Source organism: Plectropomus leopardus, chromosome 17, assembly GCF_008729295.1.
Source record: "Plectropomus leopardus isolate mb chromosome 17, YSFRI_Pleo_2.0, whole genome shotgun sequence".
Lineage (NCBI taxonomy): Eukaryota > Metazoa > Chordata > Actinopteri > Perciformes > Serranidae > Plectropomus > Plectropomus leopardus.
This window is the reverse complement of record NC_056479.1, coordinates 24,949,114-24,971,990: the sequence shown is the minus strand read 5'-3', so window position 1 is coordinate 24,971,990 and position 22,877 is coordinate 24,949,114. Positions and strand designations below refer to the sequence as shown.

Sequence of the window (22,877 nt, the reverse complement as noted above, 5' to 3'; positions counted from 1 at the left end):
GATGACATTTTTAGGTTATATGACATTACACAATATACATATAATATTTGAAATCTCCTCTAAAGTTAACTAAGAAAAACAAAATTATTGAATGAACTACAGTTACAGATACAGACTCGTGTCCATCTCCAGAATCAGTCAACTTTGACTCAGTGAGTTTGGCAGATTCCAAAGTCTGCACGTAGTCAACTTGGGATAGTCACTTTTAAAAAATGAATGCGTTAAAGTCATTTATGGACAGTCATAATTTGAGTTATTAGACATAGTTCAATATTTGAGGCATTACGGTACAGTATGGATCCAAAAAACTGAGGAATTACCATGTTTGGTAGAATTATTAAAGGCTTGAATGAAAAAGAGGAATTATTCCACATTTTAAGAAAACGTAGAACATTGTGTTTCTGGGAAAAGAGCATATTACTTTGTAGTTTTGCTTTTCCCCATAATACATCACACATAGTTGATATACTGGCACGTAGCTGATTCTGAAGACACACAGTTTGTTTTATGGGGCAAGTATTGTCCCAGGAACTACAGGATAATATAAAACACCCGTGTGACACCATCACCATACATTTCTCCCTCTCTCTCTCTGTCTCTCTCTCTCTCACACACACACACACACACACACACACACACACACACCAACAAAGATACAGAAACAAACAGTGCTGACAGAAACAGCTTTATTGAAGCCAGACAGAAAATAGTGTGAGCTGCTGTGTGATGTATAGACAAACTCTATTTACACACTCATTCAGGCACACACATACACACATACACATACACACACACGACAGACACACGCAGGACAGACACACACCCAGGTGGGCAGTGGTGCAGGCGAAGGGTCCTGAGAGAGAAGATGAACAGATTGTGTACTGGATGTGACCAGTCCCCCTCTAACAGAGTAAACATGCCCAGTGTGTCAAAGCTGGAAATCAAATGGAGGCAGAGGAGTGGAGAGTGTGAAAATTACAGTGCTTTTTGTGTTGCAAGCATTCATTTGTTAATGATAAACTCATTATAGTAATATGTATACCTCAATAAAATCTGAATGAAAAGAGCTACTGGTAACTTCAATGGTTAATGTCTCATTTCACCACAGATCCTTTAAGGTATACTATGCAGGATTTCCCTAATAACAATGTCTATACAATGTATTTTTCTGCAGAAATCCTGTCCTCTGCCTTTTTTTAAAAAGAAATTATTATCCGTGCTCAGGACGTTTACAAAAAGATAATGACCAGGTGCCAGATTGCAAAAAGCAGGCATCCAAAGCCGTTTTTACACAGAGATTGCGCTATAGGGACGCTAAGTCCCTCCTTTTGCGCTGCCTTCACATTTTTACAAAGAACCAAAAAACAGTGGCATCATGTCGCTCCGGTGCGGAATTTTTTTGTTTGTGACATAACGGCATCGGCCCTGAATGTGTAATATAACATACACTTCAGCAGAGATTTATAAATAATAAATAGGGTATTAACATGGCAATAACAATCATTTACTGTTCCTGTTACATGGCGGTCGATCTCCCAGAAGGTTAAGGAGCTCCCGAATCTTTTTTTCCTAATTTGCTGACATTTGAAAGTGCTATTCTTCTTCTTTGAGTTAGCTGCTAAGTAGGGCTGCCTAAAGAAAGTTGGAGATTTAAATGATCAGTCGGAGACCCCTCATTCGAATTAGATTTCTTCAAGTCAAGCAGTTGTTTTTTTGTTTTTTGTTTTGCTCAGTGTGCTAAGCAGTGTGCTTCTGGGAACATTTTGGTCCCCAGATTTTGCTGCAGAGTGAGTGCTCTTGACTTTCATACAACTCTTTGGTACAAGCAGCTGCTGACATTCACGTAGCGGCACGAAGGGAGAGAGCGACAGCACCATAAGGTGAAGAAGTGGTGAATTTACAGCTCACAGCAAGTTAACACGTTACGATCTGCAAAAAAATTTGTTGTGCATTTACGATCTGTCATTAGCACCATTCGCTTGTTTACTATATTAAATGAATGCCACCATCAAATATTTGAATTGAACAGCCGAATCTAATTTAACGGACATAATTCTGATTCGGGTACAACCCTACTGCTAACTGCTTCTAGCTGCTTTTTCATTTCCCGCAGTGGGTCGCATGTGTAACGCTGTCCAGCCTATAGTCCCGTCCTGCTGGCTGTCCTGTTTACGGAGACGTCGTTTTGGTGCTGTTACTACCTCTGCTGTCTGCTTGACAACTCTATCCCCTATTCAGCAATCATACCTTTTCCACAGAACGGCAAGGCAGCACAATGATGCAATATTGCCCCTTAAACAGGAAGTGAAAGGGGTTTAAGAGACACCATGATCAAAAAACTGTAATTACAGCGAGGCAAAACACCCAACGAGAATGAATCTGGGGTTGCGCGAGCCTGCTTACAAACAACAGACAATCCTGCATAGTAAACCTTAAAAAAGTAGATGTATCATTAAAACCTAACCGTAAAAAGCATGCAAGGACACTCTTATTGTTTGGTCATCACCGAATAAATCAATCCATCTGTCAATAAATCATGTCTAATGGTGAGTGAAGACAATTAAAAAAGCTGGTATACATTAAAAAAATTGTTCTAATTCCTGAAGCAGCATAACTTGTCACTCACCCTCCCACACAACAGGAACAATCCTCCCACTCAAACACTCAACATGCCTTCCTCTGCATGAAGCAACGAACAATTAAAAGCAATTAAACAGCTGCATTTAAATAAATATGGTGCTGAACGTTGAACCGAACCTTTGTGTTTATTTTGTTGTTTAACCTAGCGGCCCCGCTGGGGGAGACATACACACTTTATCAGTTCTGATGTTAACAAAATACATTTTGTCGTCCTCTGTTAAGGTGAAAACACAAAGCAAGGTAAAAAATGTATATCAATACAATTTTTGTGTCAGGGAGCGATGAATTCAAGTAACGCCTTAGCTTGTCTGTCCTCTTTCATTAAATAAAATCAACAGTTTTAGTTTGACGTTGCCAGTGCCAGTGCCAGCTGGAGACGTCCTCAAAGCGGAAATAAGAGCTGTAATGGAGCGACCCTGTGTGTTTAAACTGTGAAATCGTTCACACGAACCTATCAAAATGATCCCCTTTAAACGCAAAAACACCATAAACCATCTTAAATTCCAATTCGTCATGAGCTATAAGCCCCAAACTCCACTGGGACGTGGTCACATGGGAAACTGTTTTCCACTCTGGCTGAAACTGATAAATCGCCCCACAACTGCAAACGGAGCGGAGAAAAGAAAACAAGAGGTGGCTAGCTGATGATACGGCTAATTGACTGCAAGGAAGGGAACTCCTCACTGTCCCTGATGTGCAGGGTCTTGTGGGAGTTAAAGTCTTTAGGGGCAAGTACCTGTCTGCAAGTGGGGCACACCTGGCAATCCAGCTCAGCCGCAGTGTTGGCCACTGTGGTCGGCGTCTGCCAGGCGTTCTTCTTGTTCTTGTTTTTCTTCCCTCCTCCAGTGCCGGACTGCTTCTCCAGCGCCTTACAGTCTCCGTGGGCAGTCAGGAGCTCCTGCTGCTTGCCAGTGTCCGGCAAGAGCACCAGCAGCTCGTTGAAGATGCGGTTAAAGTCATCTCCAAGAAGGTCCTTACAGCTGCTGTGGTACTGCGCTGCTGATATCACGCTCTGGGAACAAAGAGAGACAGTCAGGAGAAGCACAGAAAGGAAGCTGCCGAGTTATCGACACACAAACATTTACTTGGGGCTCCAGAACTGTGGTGTTGTGTCCATTTTTGTATCCACATCTAAAAACTAAGGGTCAATCAATATTAGTTTTTCAGGGCCAATTGATTATTACGTGGAGAGTACCTGTCTGAACTGTGCAGAGTAGTTTTTGAACTGGTTGAACTTTGACTCATCGTTGTGGAGGTACTTTCTAATGGACTGGATCAGATCCAGGTTTCTCTGGTGGAAGTCATCTGGCACCAGGTAACCACTGCTCGACACCTTCGGTGGCCTGGCACATCGATAAAAAAATAAAATTAAAAAGAAATCACACATTCACCCACTTAATACCTCATAAGGTACTACAAACACTGACATCAACAAAATCTTTGTTAAACACAAATAAACCAGAATGAGATCATGTATTATAACAGGAGAGTGTCTCACAGGTTGACTGCAGTCGGAGCGGGCTCCACCACATTGCTGTTGAGGGGGATCCCAGTGAAACCTGGAGGAGGTTTAGTGGCTGAGACTCCCAGGCCGGGTGGAGGTGGGGGCAGAGTGGAAGATGGGGGCAGAGTGGAAGATGGGGCAGAAGCTGACGCCTTCAGCGGGAAGGAAGACTTGAAGCCTGAGAGATAAACATAATGTCAGCTAGGAATGCAACACTGAGGATATCTGCCCATCTGGCATTAAACTTGTGAATACATCAGTGTTATTACACCGCACGTCTGACGTGAAAAGGTATTCACTGATGACGCTTATCTGTAGAGCGATGTATTCAGTCACTGCTGATGTAAAACAAACATTTCTAACTGCTGCAGCTTCACATTTAACACATTTAACTGACAAAACATGAGTTGAGTTTTATCGTGAAGTTGGCATAAGTGATACAATGTGTTTGTCAGTGAAAGTAGCCTACTGCTATCTTTTATCAAGAATGCAGACAGTGGACAAGTTTCATATATTGCCGGGAGCAATGTAACAATCAGGAACAGCCACAGTGAGCTGTTTGATGAAGAGCTGCACACCTCCAACTTCTTAGTGATGAAACCAATTCCTTTTCCTTCATTAACCCTTGGGAACTGTTTGACGCGCTTTTCATTCCTCTTTTTTTTATTATTTTGGCTGTGTTCATACGTATGGCATAACTTTTGAAAAATTTTTGTTTAATCTTGGACTTTCCAGCTCCACTCCTACAGTAAGTCTAAAAACACTTGTTACGTTCATACTGTTAAGTGCAAAAAATGCACCATTGAAACGCATTCAAACTGCGATTTTTGATCTCACAGCCGCCAAAGCATTAAAACAAGCATAGTATTATTTCTGGGATTCATTCTAGGCTTTTGCATAATGCCTAATTTTTACTATTCTCCATCTGATGATGTCATTTTTACCATATTTGGCATATGGAGAAAACCCGTTATTTCCATCAGGTGCACTGTCACAATCAGTGTTGCTGCTCATCACTGACATATCCCAGACTGTGATAATCAACTACTTTGCAAGTAGTATATTGAAAATAATTCATTTTCTGTTTGTTTTTTTTATCGAAAAAACACAGTGGCATCATGACAAAAATCAGACAATTTAAAAGGTTAAAATTCTGAAAATTGATGAATATTCGATATTTATGATTAGAAATGGTTGGTTAAAAAAATTGACTCAATGAAAGGAGATCATATTAATGTATAACATTTTTTAAAGCTTAAATTTTGAAAAGCACATTTTGTGCTCAGAGCGATACGAGTGTGTGTATTATCAAAGCAGGCCCTGAGGGATAAGTGTCGTTGTACCTGGTGGCGGGTTCTTGGTCGTGAGAGCAGGGAACTCTTCCTCTGGTTCAGCAGGGGGGTCTGCCTTGGGATGAGAGGTTGCCACAGCTGGCTTCTTACTGGCAGGTGGTGATTTCTCAGAGTGGCCGTTAGCCAACCCACTCAGGAGTGTCGGCGTCACAGAACTGGAGGGCGGTTTGTTCCAGGTCTTCTCAGGGACGTTCTCCTTTTGTGCTGCCTTTTCCACTGAGATCGTACTTACAGTTTGTGTCGTCCCTGATGTTGAAGACACAGAAGTGGAGGGAGCAGCCGTGTTCTTCTGCTGTTTCTTCTTCTTACTGGCTTTAGAGGTAGGAGGATCAGTGCTGGCGGTCGGGTTGGAGGCAACGGAGGAGGATTTGTTGTTGCCTCCTTTAACAGTGAGCAGAGAGGAGATATCCAACATGGTGGGCACTGAGCGAAACTCCTGCTGCGTCAATCCTCCGTTATCGTCATCAGAGGAAGGAGGAGACCGGGTGGTTGGTGCCTTTCCGTTGTCCCCGACTTTCTTTTTCCTCCGTGATGATGAAGAGTTTGAGGACGAGAGGAGCTGAGGGCCTGAGGGCGCAGAGGAGAGTGGAGGGGAAGGTCTGGAGGATGGAGGGGGCTGGGAGATGGGTTTAGCTGCAGCAGTGTGGTTGGACCAGGCGGAGTTGGTGCTAGCTGTGTGTTTGAGAGGCCGGATTTTGGACACGAGAGCGGGGAAATCCTCCTCTTGGAAGGACGAAGTCTTCCTTGGCTGCGCAGAGTAAGCTGGGGTCATGGGGGATGATACAGCTACAGCTGAGAGGCTCGGGAAGTCGTCTTCTTTCAGAGCCGCATGTGCTGCTGTTATCGCTGGAGCTGACTTCACCCTGGTGGGATACAAACAACAGAAAATTAGCCCTTTAAAACTTGAGCAAATAAAAAAAAGAAGATTTTTGAAAAACACTGGTAGGAGGTAAAGAACAACTTGACAAGAAATCACTAAAAAAAAAAGCACAAAAAGAGATTTTAAAAAAAGAAAATACATTTAAAAGGAATGACTTGAAAACATGCTGATATGCAAACACGTACATATTTCTTTGACATGATGTTAAACGTAAATATTATTATATTTTCTGAAAATTTTCCCCATGTTTTCTAACACACTTATAATCATTTACATTTACAATATATATATTTTTTTTTTTTAAAGAAACCACTATTTTTTCAGGTTTCAGAGGTTTTAATGCTTGCAAAAAGTGCCTGAAAACTGATGATGGCCCAGGTTAACATTTCATCCCACTGTGGTTTGTGAGAATTTCTGTTTGATCTGTGTGTAAAAAGTTACATGGATGGGGCAGCTGTGGCTCCTAAAGCTGGGAAGTCGTCCTCTTCTTCCCCTGGACTGGTGCTTTTCATTGTTCTCACTGTTAAAGAGGTGACAAGAGATACATCAGCACTGTGACAGGGTTCATACAGTATAGAGGTTGACCAAAATTAAGGCCTTATTTATAGATAAATGAATTCATTGTCTTTTTAGACTGTTTAATGATTCTCAGGTGTGTGAGAGTTTGACTGAGTTTGACTTGCAATACTTGTATCAGCCCTTAACAGCTTAAATACTCCCATCCCGTGATGCAACAAGACAATATGGGGGTCTGCTGTGTAAGTAAACCAAATGGTTAACACAAAAACAATACATTAACTATACAATTAACTGTAAGTAAACTTTGAACATTTTGATTTTTTACCTGGAGGTTTACTTATTTGTTTGATGTTTCCGGTCCTGTTTCTGGGCTCTTCTGGTTCTGGTCTCTCAGTCCTCTCCTCTCTGCAGTGTTTGGGAGCGCTCCTCTCCTGCATTGCTCCTCTCTCCTCCTGTCTGCGCTTTGCCATTGATGCCCTCATAGCAGCTGCCATCTCCCTGTCCTCTTCCTCTCTGCATGGACAAACACACATCATTTTTCTTATTATGCAAAGCTTTTTCATGCTGTTTACAAAGAACTCCACCCCATGATATGTTAAGTGGTGAGTCTGATGCTCATCTATGATAAATTCACAACCCTCCATCCGATCAACACAGCACTGTTAATTCTGACTCACCGAGAGTACCTCCAGCTCTTCTGTCCCCCATGAAGCCTTCCCCTTCCCCCTCGACTCTGACGCATCTCCTCATAGTCCTCCCCTGTCACCAGACCTAAGACACACACACACATTTTATTTACATCACTGCCTTTGAACTAAAATGATACCAACAGTAATCCTCTAAATATAAAGATGATGTCAGTCTCTCACATGCACAAAACAAAGTCCTCACTGACCTTCATTTCTCCTCTGCTGCCTCGGGGCGTAGTTAAACTGCAGGTCGATGTGGCGGTTCTGTCGAGCCTCTGCTCGGTTCTTGCTGTGTGCAGCAGCCTTGTGAGCTTTGTAGTCGATCTCAGAGCGGAATGCATGAGTGAACTGTTCTGTGGCGCAGCGGCCCTCCTCACATAGGTAGTGACTTTCTCTGAAGTGCTCGCTCAGGTACTGGTAATCGCTGTAGATAGCAGGGTTAGAAACCACATTTCAAAAACCACACTAGAGTGACTAAAAAAAGCTTATGTCTGTGTGTGTGCGTGTATGTGTGTGTGTGTAAATCGGCTGTACACACCTGTAGTACTCCTGGGAACCGTCGGCATCACAGAAATGGCAGAAGTAGTGGTCCCTGCGCAAGTGTTTAAGCAGCTCATCATTATCAAGGTAACGGTCATCGCAGAACTTGCAGAGCGGGTGTCCTCTGTGACTGGTGTCGTCCGGGTCTCCATGCGCTCTGTGACGTGCCAGTTCTTTACGGTTGTACCATTTGCGCTCATGGGAGAAGATCTATTGGTGGTGAGAGAGGTAAAGTCTAAAGAACAAATCTAGAAAAGTAATACACTTATTCTAGTTTCTAATTTAATGAATTAAATACAATTTTTTTATTTGTCCCAGAGGGCAATTTGTGTTGCAGAAAGTGTAAAAACACAGCTCTACTTGCTTTAATACTTGCCTTTACCTACTCAGTCATATCTACATTACTAATGATTACTGATCAAAAATGGAATTGTTATAATACTTTTTTTTCAAAGTACCAATAGTCATTCCTAGAATACTGTCACATCAAAGAGGGAATTTGGTAAGTATAAATACATAAAATAAATTTAAAAAATAAAAATTGTGATGTTCAATTCCATTTCCCAGCTCTAGCATTAATGAAGTGCTTTTGAGGGGATTTAAAAATATCAAGATATATATATAGTGCATCGAGATATAGCCAAAAAATATTGGTCATGACAGTCACAATGATGCAGCATCAGGATCGGCACCATAAAGGTTGATGCTGCAACATAGCTCACAAGTACAATATGTGCTGCTACTGTCACCCTTTCATCAACATCGTCTCATCATCAAAACTGCATCTACAATATGTGCAGCTAAATATCATTTACAAGCCAGTGCTGTAGTGTGTGAAGGCTGAGCTGTTCTTTGTAAGCTTGACAACATGATGGTGTCTACATCAATTAGCAACAAGATTAGAAACATTTCCAATTTATATCAGGTCAACAATGTGCTCATGTACCACTGTCAAGGTTAGTGCTACGGTCCCCTCTAGTGGTGCGAAAGTAAAGTACATGGTGAACCATGAGGGCTTTAACACCAACAAATTTGCAATTTCACAAAATTATAATAACAATAATTGATTATATTTGTCCCAAAGTGGGATTCTTAAATGTTCCTTAGTGTCTCATCTGTGACATTTTACCATATCTCTTCATTACCATCACCTGACCTGGTCTACAGCCATATGTGTGCTGTTGAAATTTTAGCAGATATCGATTCTATCGTTGGTCATAAAAAAAACAGGTCAATCTACTTAGTGCATCGAGTTTGATCAGTTTGTTTAAACGGGAAAGCTATCCCTCTTGTTGTTAAATGACCAAAACGTGACCCACTTGTTAACCTGTCACCCCTTTCCACCCCCCGAGTCCTGACCCAGACACCACATTATCTAGAAACAGACCTATAACTAATAAACCACTGAGAATTGTTACATTTTGACAAAGCATTTCATCCAGTGTAACACTGTAGCACTGGTTTAGCAATCAGGAAACTTACAGACTAATTGCATGTGTTAAATCATCTCCTGTGATGCTGCTTAGCCAATCAAATGTGTGCTTTATATTGAAGTGAGTGAGACACAGAAAAAGTGAGTCAGAAAAAACACGGCGTGTTCTGAAGAGAGAAAAGTCGAAAGAGAAAACTCAAGAATAGACAGATTCCTAAATGTTAATTCTTCATACTGGCAGTCTATCATATGTTTTGAGAACGTGGCCATTCTTAAAAGTACCAATGCGAAGCTGCACATGACAAAGCACAGAGAATCTTTTGAGCGAATATACTCAAAAGTGGTCTGTTAAAAATGAACAAATCTCTTGCTGAGGACTGCTTGTGCTTTGGCTCTATATTTGTGATTTTACTACTCTGTTATACGACAGGCCTCTTAATCAGCTGCTTGGGGTTGTGAATACCTTGAGATGCTTTGAGCAGAGCTTGCAACAGAAGAGCTCGTGCTGCTTCCTCATGTGCTGCTCCAGCTCCTCAAACTTGGAGAAGACCTTCGGCTCTGAACAGCGGAGGCACTCCGGCAACAGCAGATGCCTGATGAAACACACACACACACACACACACACACACAAAATTCAATCAGTGTTGAGGCAGAGCAAACACACAATCAGAGGAGATACAGTCTGGATTAAAACTGTAAATTATTTTACTTTTGTTGACTAGAAAAGTAAATCAAGGGTTCCATCGCATTGTTTTGTTGTTATTGGGTGATTTCCACTGTTGGTTAACAGAGATTAAACCCTCCATCTATCTGCACCTGGCTGCTATATATTTGCACATCAAACACATGCACTGATTGCACAATTTGGTCGACACTTTGGAAATGGTGCTATGCTGTGTGTGACTGTATACATCTTTCCACAGTGATTATTTCATCAGGTTACTGCATGCTGAGATGACAAAAGCTTTTCTATAAACACAGGACAGTGACTTCAGAGTTTGGAATTGAAACAAATTTCGCAATGGCAAAAAAAGAACTTAGAAGGAAACACTGGCATCAAATCACTTGCATTTGTATACTTGTTACCAATAAAGAATGAATGTAACACTTGCTAATTTTTCCCTTGCAATATGTTTGCAGTTCTCTAGCAATACTTTTGCATTCTCTTGTAATAAATGTTGTGAAACACAGCTGACAGCCAGATAGAGTCACAGACAATATCAAAACTTTCTTTAAAAAACAATTTTTTACCAATACAGGACAGGACAGGACTGCTACAAAAAGAATCAGACTGGTCAGTTTTATATGAGCATACTTAATGCCCAGTTCAAAGGAATCCAATGAGATGATCCATGCTAGGGTACTGTGCTGGGAGCAGCTGAGCAGAAATAGACGGCTCAAAGGAAACGAAGAATAAAAGTACTGACAGGGAACACAAACGTAACCGCAAGTGAGAGCAGCACTTATTGCAAGAGACCAGAAAAGATATTGCCAGTGAATGCAAAAAGTGAATCTCGGTATGACCCTTAAGGGGGCTCTTTCATTTTCTGACTATGCACTTAAAGTCTTATCACCCTGTTATATTTTAATATTATTTTTCGATGATAATGTTCTGATTTATTTTCTCCTTCTGTCTCTTTTAAGCGACAGTTTCTTTAACACAGATGTTTTCTATTCAGTGAGAGTAGTTTTCAGTTTCAATTCTCAGTCACGTTATGGCAAAAACAAACCCACCCAAGTGTTACCAACATTTGGATGTTTGTGTAGTTGTTTAGATCATCAGACAGCAGAGTTAAAATTATTAACAGCATATGAATAACACTATCATAAAGAGGGGAGAATGGAGCAAAGCAGTACCTGTACTGGGCATAGATCATCTCATCACAGAAATAGATATCATGCTTCTTCTCGCAGGGGAACTGCTGGTAGGGCAGAGATGAGAAGGCCTCCAGTTTTTTCACGAACACCACCTGAGAACGATGTGACAGTCAGAATGTCAGAAAATATCATGGACATAATTGTAAACATTCTGTATTAGCCATGCAATCAATCCAGACTAACTACCTCAGATCTATTTACATGTAACCACAGTATATATCTCATTCATACTGGTAACCTATTTGTGTCATTGTACATAATGGTTTGCACTTATTTGTACTGGTGTTGCAACAATATACTGGTTTCAAGGTATGCCTCGATATGAAAATAAAAATGTTATCATACCTGTACATTTGATTATCTACCTTATTGTAAAAAGGCAAATGGACTGAGATTCTAACCTTTACTTTAATTATTTTCAAAATGTAGCTCTTTTACACATACTTCAATTCAATTTTCAATTTTAGTAGTAAAACTTTTATTCAACCAAATCATAACCCTTCAGTTTTCATGCGTTTAAGGGTAATGTTGACTGACAATTGTAAAAATTCTGTGATATTTTCAGAGACGGTTATCATACTGTAAAAAATGTCATACGTTTGCAAACCTAATTTGCACCTTACTGTTAGCTATTGTTTGTTATATTTTACACTTTACTGTTCACTAGTTTTATATTTAGTTTATATTTCTTTATACATATTGGATTTTATATTCACTGTACATTTGCTCTTTTTGCTGTTATGTTAGTCCTTGTATATTGCATGTTTTAAAGCAGTATCCCTCTGGATAAATTAAACTTTATCTAATCTTGTCTGCTGAAAATATCATGCTACACACATACATAGAGGCAAGTAGAGGAGTAATAATTACTACTTTTTCCTGTTAAAAAAAGGAGTTTTTCTTACCCACTGTGACAGTCAAAAGACAGAGTTATGTTGGATTTTGTCAAGCCCTCCGAGGCTGATTGTAATTTTTGATATTGGACTGTATAGATCATTTAGGCATTTAACTGAAACAACTCCTGCTCAGTCCTTGGGGGCATGTTTGTGATTGGACAGCAATAACTTGACTTGACTAATCTGTAAAGCACTGTGGGTTCCCTTTAGGTATGAAATGTGGTACATAACTAAATTTGCCTTGAAGTTGACTGTTAAAGATGATACTCCAAAGCAGGTTTTACAATGTAATTTTGGTAAAACTAAAGACTGAAAATGCTGCACCTGTCACAAAGATCTCATGTAATATGGAATTGTGGGAATGCAGTCACCTCATGAGGCCGAGCTAGTCCTCCAGGTTGTGTAAACAAACTTGGCCAACAAATTTTGACAAAAACCTGCTGTTATACTAGTAGACAATTAACATCTCATAACATCTAACGTTACATGCAAAAGTTGCTGACAGCTAACGTTACTTTTGAAGGGAGTGGTGGGAAGTGAGGCCAGGTGGTGAGGCCCTAGTTTGTATGACACTGTCCAGCTGAGTTGATAAGTTGACTGAAACCTATTCAGCTACCCGTGAAGACCAATTCATACAAGGAATTGGTCACAAGCAGGCAGAGACTATAACCTACAAAAAGGCCTAGCTTTTCACAAAATAAGCAGCAGCAGAGAAGTAGAAACCAGCAAGTAGCAACCACCGCTGAAGCATACAACGTGCACACGCTGATTTGTTTAAGGTGTCAGCTGACATGTTCAACCAGCTAAATGCATTGACAGTTCATTAAATCACAAATTCATAGTCACATTAATTAAACACGATAAGCCTGGTTGCGCCTGTTTTGACTATCAACTTGTTAGCTACCTGACTTATGGCACAGCCAGCTCGCTAACTCGCTAATGTTAGCTGAGCTGCCTTAGCTAAGCTAGTGACAGCGAGAGAAAAGTACAGTCTGAGCAGTTGGTAGACACCTCTAAGTCTTATTACAATGCCTTTCATTTACTAATAATCAGACTAATGTGATATCATTTTGATTTTGTTTTTCTACAGTAAGACTATAAAAGCGGTGCGGCCTAGTTAGCACCACCAGGCGCCATCCCCGACCCACAGTAGCGTTGGAATGCGAACCTTGTCGAGCTCCTCCCGGCAGACGGCGCAGTACTTCTGGTCGCACAGCACCCTCATTTTGGTGGAGCAGCGGTAACAAACCGGGTGGTCGCATTTTCCCAAAGCGAAGATGTTGACTTCTTGGCAGCACAGGACGCAGTGTTTCTCGGTTTCTTTTGTGGTTTTAGAAGCCATGGCGGTGAAAAGGCACAAATTAACTTTCGTACTGTTTGTTATGAGACAGAGACACTGCCGCTGGAGCGCTTACGTAATAATGAAAGTCCGAGCTACTGCCGCGTCACATACCGACTAATGTTCCTCCGATCTGTAAAGTATAAGGATGGAGCAGCTGACTTATGGTGCGGTGCTGCTTAGACCTATCGCACGCCTGTCTATCTGCGCATGCGATCATGACTTTTCCACGTGTGTCCCAAGGTGCCGGACACCGGTCTGAGCCATAGGTCTGAGCTGATATGAAGTACTGTACTTTGGGAATATTAACATGTACTGAAAGTCCGAGACAATAAATATATACTGCTATATTTCTGGATTTTTATTATGTAACTAGCAAATATGCCAAGATTAGGAGGGTAAGGAGGATTTAATGCATGGTAGTATTTATACGAAACTTAGTTAACTACTGTATATTTTTGAAAATGAATTTATAGTATATATTATGATATAATAAATACAATGTAATAACAATAATGTATCACAATAATGCAATACGTATTTTAAAATTAAAAAAATATGTTATAAAAATATATTACGACAATTTTAAATTTAATTACTAAATTAACAATTATGTCACCATTTTCCATTGATTATGCTTTGTAAATAATTATTTTTAATGAAAATTACATGAATTATGCCCAACCTATGTGCATTTTTGGAGAAAGCTGAGATTATCTTAAAATCAAGTTAAATGTTGTTAGTCTCTTCTGGGTTTGCTCATTGTTACTTTATTTGAAATACTATACTTCATGAAGTCTGTTGTGTTAACCATTTATAAATCTGACTTGTGGTCTGTGTATCAATATTTTTCATTTAATTGTCTGTAAATTCACATTTTTGTCTGTATATTTGCATGTTTATTTTACACTTGTCTCCCCAGAACTCCAGGCAGAAGGAAAAACACAAAACGTGAAAGCTAAACAAAAATAAATCATCATCAGTTCAAAAATACCCAATCCTACAATTCCCATAATGCAACTCAACAGCATCCTTCATTGAACCATTCATGCTTACAAAATATCCTAATCTTTCAAATTCCTTGACCAAAGTTTATAATGCAGGTTTTCTGTCAGATATTGACGAGAAGAAATTATTTTGTTTTTTATGTTCCTATGTACAGATAATAAAGATATGAAGAAATGCTAAGAAAATTAAATCTAGAGTCTCTCTCTTTAGCTTTTGGAGATCAGGCTCTCTCTTTCTTTCATTCTCTTCAGACCCTGTAAAACTGGGGATGGGGACTGCAGGAGCCGCAGCTTTGATTTGGTTTCATTTCTGTCATAATGAAACTAACTGCTTTTTTGACTCTAAATTTAGAGCCTGATGATGTTGCCAAGTGGAGTTGGTCACTGTGCTGAGATATGAAAGAAATGAAACTTAGGAATTCTCAAGAGCAGAATAAAAACTATGTGTATATTTCAGATTTCTCTCTCTACAAACTGGAGGTCTCCTGCTCAGGTTAGGGCCATTTTTTTACACTTGATATTTCTACACTCAGGAATAATAAGGACTTGCTAAAATGAAGAATTCACATTAAATGTTAATGAGAAAGTTTTTCAAGGAGCTAAAGTCCCCATCAGGGAGTCTGTAAGCATGTGATCACTACAGTCATTAAGTGCTTTGAAGGGGAACTACACCCACTTTCAAAATTCATACATGTTATTCCTTTGGTCTAAGAAAGTCAGAAAATATAGGTAAAGCTAAGGCTCAAATTTGTGATGTCATCAAGTGTAGAGTCTGGATGTCATAAGGGTATTAAAAAAGAAAACAGAAATTTTGCGGATCATCAAAATCAGTCTCCTATTTATTGTCAAAGGAGCTGCTCCCGACTTTATACTAGATGACATCGAAATTTTGAGACTTACTTCTGTGGTTTCTGCCTTTGAGAGAGAGTAGCTCATGTTCACAGTTATTGATTGAACTCTCCTCGGCCATGGAAATAACACACTGGAAATCTGAATTTAGGTGGTGTTCCCTTTTAAGAGCAGGACAGCACACATGACAGGCTTAATAAAGAAGCTAATTCAGTGCATCGTGGTTAAATGTCGTTGGTTGCGAGGCTAGTTAGCGTTTCTTGTAGTGTTTGCCGTTCAGCCCCATGACTCTGAAGGTGCAGCTGGCGATCTTCTCATAGAAAAGAAACATGAGGGCAGCAGTCAGCACTGTCTGCAGCAGCTTGGCCTCCAGGCCTTTAAACAGACCCAATATGCCATATTTCCTGTTGAAGGTTAAAACAGAAAAAAAAAATGATTATAAATATGTTAAAAGAGATGATGCCTTTAAGACTGTCGACCAATCAGAGGCTGTGTTTCTGAATGTGTGGTGCTGTTTGCAGAAGTTTGCCTTCTTGTCTTGGTCAGGTTTAGGAAAAAGATCATGGTTTGTATTAAAATGGGCTTTTATTGAAAGCTCGCTCTGATCTCAAACACACTGCATGTTATCGCCTGTTGGTAACTCTTAATGTTTACTGGTAGTAGTAGGTACTGATGTTGGGATGCCCTCTGCTGGACACAACATGTAACAACCACATGAAGATGGGGCACTGGTAACGCATAAACCTGTGTATAGAAAATGTTAATACACAAAATTTGAGCATTAAATTTGAATATGACGGTGAAATTCAATAGAGGAAGACTATAAATTCTAATGTGCTCTTTAGTTTATCAAGACAATAGGCGGGTTTCCAAAAACCTCATTTTGTGAAAATTAAAAAAAAAAAAAAAAAAAAGGGACAACATGCAAGCTTTTATATTTTTATATTCCACGCTGATTGTAATTCAGTTGCTATGTTGTTGAAAACAAGTTAAATAAAATTTTTATTGTTTTTTTAACTTTATTTTTGATGCGTTTTGCCTTTATTTGATAGAACAGCTTTGACATGGCAGAGTGAGAGACAGGCGATGACATGTAGCAAAGGGCAAAGGTTGGATTTGAACCCACGGCTGCTGCGGTGAGGACGTAACCTCTGTACATGGGGCGCTCGCTGTTCCTGGCTAACCTTTGTGTGTTTGAGCGTGTGTGTTTGTATTTACCCACCTCACTCTGTTGACCAACAGACACTTGATAGTCCTGAGACTGGACAGTAGTTTTGACTTGTCTGTTGACTCGTTGAACTGACCAAACTGTAGTTTGACAAACAAAAAACAAACACGTCCTTAAAGCTCAAATGCTTAGAAAGTGTATTTATGGTTGAAACATATGTTCAAGTATTCCGATGGTAAAGGATTTCATTGGAAGAAAAATGAGGAAAATTTGAGATGAAGGTTTTAATTACGAGTTTCTTCTTTTACATGTGTAGACAAAGCCCACAGACAAACACACGAGACCTACCCTGAGAATGGACTGTATCGTCTGTAGTGGGTAGGTAACAACGGTGGCAGCAGCTTTGGCAACAGCGCCAATGACAAAAGCCTCAACAGCCGACAGCTTGAGGGGAAAAGAAGAAAACATTTTTGTGCAATTTCATATTATTAGTGAAACGTGGTCGCTTACAGGTCTGAGGAGGAGGAGGCTCGTTCCAGAGGGTTTACAAAGTTCAAATGTCCACACTAACAGTGAATAAGTAACCAGCGTTTCACACACATTCATTTATTTGTGGTGGACCGCTATGATATCAGCACACATGTTTTATATGTTTGGAGCTGGACCGTTCATTGAGAGCACTGTTGGAATATACATCGTTCAGTTATTCATTGTACCACACTCCTGACAAAGATGGAGCCGCAGAACACAGTGATATTCTTTACTTTCTTTTGTTTTTTTCTAGTTTATTTATTTTTTCCTTCCTAGTTTATTTATGTTTTAATAAGGGTGGTTAATTAAAATTCAGTGAGTTGTGGAGAAGTGGTGGGATTAAATAAGTTTGTACTTCTCACTCCGTTTTCGAATATGTAAACCAAATCATAATGTTTGACCATTTCTTTTTGAAATCTAATTCCTTTTAACATGTTAGAAATACATTTAAATCAAATCAAATCAAAAAAGTGAAAGTTAACTCTTCATTAACTCTCATAGAAATAGAAACCTCTAATTCTTTGACCAAAAGTGCTTTTATTTCTAGTGTTGTCCATCTTTTTTTTTTTAACCTACTTTAGATTAAACTGGCTTCACTCAGAGCATTTAAAGCATACAAAGCTTTTTCGGGAGGGGGGCTTGAAGAGACAGGCACTAAAAACGAGTACCTAAGGCAGGGGGTGAATGCAGATGCTCCAGCACTGTCAGTATGTGGAAAACAAAGGATTTTTTTAACATTAGAGCATGTAAACAAGTCTTACTCAAAGCAGAAGCCCAAAATACAAGTATGAACCTGATTAAAGCATAATAGATCCCCTTTAATTAATACATTTATCCACAACTGCTCTGGTGAAGCGCAAAAATGTCAAAAGGCACGTGGTACGAAATTGGGCGAGCACACATGTTCACAGTTTCTGCCTCAACAGCCTTTCACCTCTGCCGAAGCCACGCTAAAATCATGTGAACAGAATTACTGCATATCCAGTGTCTACTCATCCACATGATGGAAAGACCTGAAGGGAACTCCCTCTTTTACTTTTCTATCACTTAATTACAAGAGAATATTTGTGTTTTTCATTTGTTTTATTACCATAATGTGGTACTGTTGTTTACCTGTGATATTGTATTATTGTTGTTATTATTATTATTATTATTATTATTATATTTAGGGTATTCAAGGACAGTGTAGTTTTGAACATTCAAACCATTGTTTAAGATATTTGGGGCTTTAAAGGATATTCAATGTTTTATGTTGCACTTTCCAGTGATACATTCTCAATTGTAAAAAGTTTATTTTAAAACTCAATGTGAATCTCAAAAATGAAAAACTCAAAAATGAGAATAAAAAGCACAACAATGCAAATAATTTATGATTAAAAAATCGCAAAGATTGGAGAATCTTTTGTAAAAACGATGCAATGAATAATAATAAATAACACTGTCATTGTCAGGCAGCAGGGAAAGGGCCATCTGTATCCTCGCCTCTCTCCGTTCCTCACTCACCTCCCTGGGAGCTCCTCTCCTCAGCTGCCTCTTCAGGCCTTCGTAAATCATGAACTGGACGGCGGGATTCAGCACCAGCAGCAGAGACGTGAAGGTCCCGTTCCACAGTGCTCCCACGCCCTCATCACGGATGATCTGCACAAATGCGTCTGTGAAAAACAAGAGTAAATCAGCCATTATTAGATTTCCAAACAACCAGAGTAAGATATAGATGTGGCATCAACAACAGTGTGTTAAATACAAAGAATCTTCTCAAAATGAAAAATAAAATGCTCGGTCTATGATTCTACCAATGCAGGTAGCAATTTTCCCTTTATTTTCCCCCTAATCTAATGCGTACGCGACGTTTTCACATACTTGAGATGACATGAGAAATTATGAAAAAAGTTTATTGAGACATAGCAGATTATTAAATCAGAATTTGCAGAAAAGAATGACGTATGACTTGAATTACCTAAAAATGACAGTCAGTTCATCAGTATATAATATCCCCGTCTTTTCCTGTTAGGTGTACTGCTATTTTTTTTAAAGAACGGGAGCATAGCATCGTTCCAGTGAGCTCTGCTAACATGACACCCGTGACAACAAACCCTGAATTATGCCATAAGTCATCCAGACTGAAAATGTGTTGCTGAATTACCATACAACTTTCGTATCATATAAAAACAAATGCCTTATGTTATTTATTTTTCTACTTTACTGATATTCCTGAAGTGTGCAGCTTAATTTGGCACCATGTCTCTGTCATTAGAACTCAGATTTAATAAATCAGCAGTGAAAAAAAAATGTAATTTGCATCTTTTAAGCAGACGAGTAGTCATTTTAAATTGAGCTAAAATGAATACCCAGTTGAAATGAATATGCTATGTTAGTGTCTGTTTATGAGTTGTAAGAAATCACAAATCACATCTTAAAATGGAGTAGATGTTTACCGTATGTTAGCTCAGTTCTGTTTAATTAAAAAATATGTTAACAGAACAAGGCAAGTTAATCGTTAACACATTTGGTAAAAATGGAAAACCGCCCACGCGGTGAGATGGCTATAAGAAATGGTGAAAATATGATCATATTACCCCGTTAGAGGTGCAATAGGTGGTTTGTATAATATGTTTTACTTCCTAATCGCTCTAGGAAGGAAGGTACCATCATCATCAGGGTTCCCACACATTTTCATGGACAAAAATGTAAACTTTTCCATGACTCTTCAAGGATTTATAATATTTTTTCCCCCACTTGCCAAAGTTAATTCAAATATAATTTCAGCAGGCTGGCATACATAAATGGAGAATGCAAGGAGAAATGTGTATAATATTATGTTACATCATGAGAGATGTTATCCACTAGGTTTGTAAACTGTAAGCACTTTCCTTACTCGATTAAAAATACCATGGCCTGGAAAATGTGAATTTTCATAATTTTTCCAGGTTTCCCATGATCGTGGGAACCCTGTAGCATTGGAAAACGTTCAGGTTCAGAAACAGGATACTGGAGGTTGCACCCATAATTCACACCAGGTATCATTAAGACAGGAATAAGGTGGTTGAATATTTAAGTATGATCAGAAAATGATTATTTACCCAGAATGCCGGAGTAGTTGGTGGGCCGGATTTCTGCATTGCGGAACTTGGCACCCTGAAGCTTCAGCCTGGTATTGACCACCCACAAAGGAGTGGTAACCAGTACGTTTACAATTCCTGCACACAAGAAGACAGACGATAATCAAGACCAGTCATGAAGAATTGGACTCAAATCTGAGATCTGAGTCACAAAAACGAGGCTTTTATGATCGATACTGATTATTTTTTATTTTAAAAGATCCCCATTAGCTAATGCCACTTACACCAACTAATCTTTCCGTGGTCCAAAATTCAGTACATCATATTTATATCATCATATACACACAGGCATTAGATTATTCATAAAAGACGCTGTACACAACATCACATCTGTTCTACCTTAATTCCATCACATATGCACCTCAATTATGTTAAAATAAGTGGTCGTAGGAGTTCACTTGACCCTTTTTACCTGCAGCAATGCCTATGATTAAGTCAGCACTTGGTGACGACTGCTTTCCCCTCAGCCAGCTCGCCTTGAGGCTGTGGAAGCAGTAGAAGTAGACAAAGTTGGAGCAGCAGAGGCTGCAGATGACAGGGAACCAGCCTCTGTACGGAGCGAGTCTGCAAAAGAGGGATTTGAAGTATTGAAAATGACTATGGTTATACTGTGACAGCAGCAATGCATTCTGTACACATGTCATGAGAGGCTCTGTTTTGTTGTATATAGGAACTGATAAAGCAAACACATAGAAACAAATTAAATCATCTTTTTTCCACTCACAGTCCTTCCTCTTTGACAATTTCTGCCAGAATGGTTGGAGTTGATTTGGCCTTCCTATGTTCATCCACTGAACACAAATAAAAAACAACTTATTTATTGATTAAAAAAAAAAATCAAATTGATAACTATAATAACTGTAAATAAGACTATATTACTACTGTTCCTTACCTTGGAGCCTCAGTCTGGCAGTATCAAGAGGAAAAAATACTGTCATGGCTGTCACACTTCCCTAAAACAGGCAACAATCAGTATTCAGTTAAGGGACATACACAGCGCCTTTTGGTTCAGTATGGAAGAAGTCTCGCACCAAACTCCATTGAAAAATCTTATAATTTAAGGTATGCATAGGACAACACATAGACTAAGACTGAAGCTACTGTATTTCCTCAATGATCCAAAAACCCTGTTAAATTCGGCAAATTTGTTAGGTTAGATAATAACACATATTGCCGAATCAAACTGCTGGTCTAGACATTTCAAGATTTAGAGACCTTTATCTATTTAATGTTTCATGTGGCGCGATTAGGTCTAAAACATAAAATATCGTTGTATTTTGAATGAAGTTTTGTGTGGGGATATTTAAAGCGTACGAGCACCAACTGTACAGCCATAGCTAATGTAATGTCACTAACGTTATACACTGAATTACAGAAATAAACAGTTAAAGTTAAGCTAACTCACCACTGCTCCTGATACAGCATGGACCAAACTCTCGTACGAGAAAATCGCGTCACTCATTTTCTCGAGTTATCAGTTTAATTTAAGCTTCTAAACATTTTTGATCGACTACAATAAACACGCTGACCATTTTCTTAAACTCCTGTTTGGAAAATGAAACCGATGTGGAGCCCTCATTCCGCTGCTGGCCGTTTTTAAAACGCCTACTCGCTTTCTTGTGCTGACTTGTGAAGACGTTTTTCTACAGAACACTGGAGGCATTATGGGTAATGTAGTTGTCACGCTTTGTTGTTTTACCTTTTAAAATGTTTGCAGGATCACCCAATGACGAAATTAGGGGACAATGTCCCAATAGATGCTGGATTTGTCACAGCAAGTTACAAGAAAATTTCATGTCTTTGCACTCAAGTCCCAGGTCCTAAACTCTGAGTATGGAGTCCTAAATAAGTTGCATTATGTTCCTCAGTAAATGTAACATATTTTTAATAGCAAGAAAAATGTTTTTTACAATTTACAGATTTAAAATGGACAAATGTCATGAATGCTTTTTAAATATTTGTAGGCTACATTATTAAGTTTGTTTAAAAAAGCTACTTTGCGGTTACTAGAATTTTAAATGCCAAATGAAGTTTTTGCATCTCTGTAGTAATTCTTGACCTGCAAGAGTTGGTGTTTAAGTCCAAGTCTAGTTGCAAGTCCTTTTTGATTTTGCTGCAACTTAAGTCATCAAATTTGTGACGCTAGTCCACATCTCTGTGCTCTGCTATGGTTTTGTGCATTTACCAAGTATTATTTGTGTTATTATTAATGAGGTTGCTGCTTTGCTACTGAGCATCATGCACTGTGTTTACATGGACATGAATGAAAGAAAGGGTGTAAGTGACCTTCACAGTGGTCGTCTCAGGGTGCAGCAAAGGAACTTTAGGATGTCAACCTGTAATATAAGACTGAAATGGCACAGGTGTGCCACGTAAGTAATTACAATTTTAATGGTGTTTCTGCAGCAACAGGTTTTGATATACATTCAAGTTATTATGTTCCACTAAAAACAATTTTATTTAAAAAAGTGATGACTTAGAGAGGAGGCTGAATGTTTGTACAACTGTTTATTTAACTTTTTAAAGTTAATTCT

General features: G+C 39.1%; 2 protein-coding genes and 1 long non-coding RNA gene across 3 annotated transcripts; 1 reads left to right on the top strand and 2 right to left on the bottom strand.

The window, feature by feature from the left end:
• Positions 1-669: 669 nt before the first annotated feature.
• znf598 (zinc finger protein 598) lies at positions 670-13,834 on the bottom strand. Its single transcript, XM_042504883.1, has 12 exons — positions 13,499-13,834; positions 11,414-11,526; positions 10,020-10,149; positions 8,123-8,334; positions 7,791-8,008; positions 7,573-7,666; positions 7,221-7,408; positions 6,818-6,896; positions 5,488-6,359; positions 4,139-4,322; positions 3,836-3,983; positions 670-3,652 (listed from the first exon to the last, which is right to left on the bottom strand). The coding sequence occupies exons 1-12, from the start codon at positions 13,670-13,672 to the stop codon at positions 3,278-3,280; spliced, it is 2,787 nt and encodes a 928-aa protein (XP_042360817.1). The 5' UTR covers positions 13,673-13,834; the 3' UTR covers positions 670-3,277.
• Positions 13,835-15,080: 1,246 nt separating this feature from the next.
• Positions 15,081-18,759, top strand: LOC121957220. Its single transcript, XR_006106739.1, has 3 exons — positions 15,081-15,169; positions 17,010-17,071; positions 18,676-18,759. It is a non-coding gene; the product is annotated as an uncharacterized LOC121957220 (long non-coding RNA).
• Positions 15,169-21,957, bottom strand: slc25a17 (solute carrier family 25 member 17). The gene is made up of 9 exons (XM_042505751.1): positions 21,749-21,957; positions 21,236-21,296; positions 21,068-21,134; positions 20,756-20,907; positions 20,305-20,421; positions 18,728-18,876; positions 17,042-17,137; positions 16,748-16,833; positions 15,169-15,929 (listed from the first exon to the last, which is right to left on the bottom strand). Exons 1-9 carry the CDS (start codon positions 21,803-21,805, stop codon positions 15,776-15,778), a joined length of 939 nt encoding a protein of 312 aa, XP_042361685.1. The 5' UTR covers positions 21,806-21,957; the 3' UTR covers positions 15,169-15,775.
• Positions 21,958-22,877: the final 920 nt, after the last annotated feature.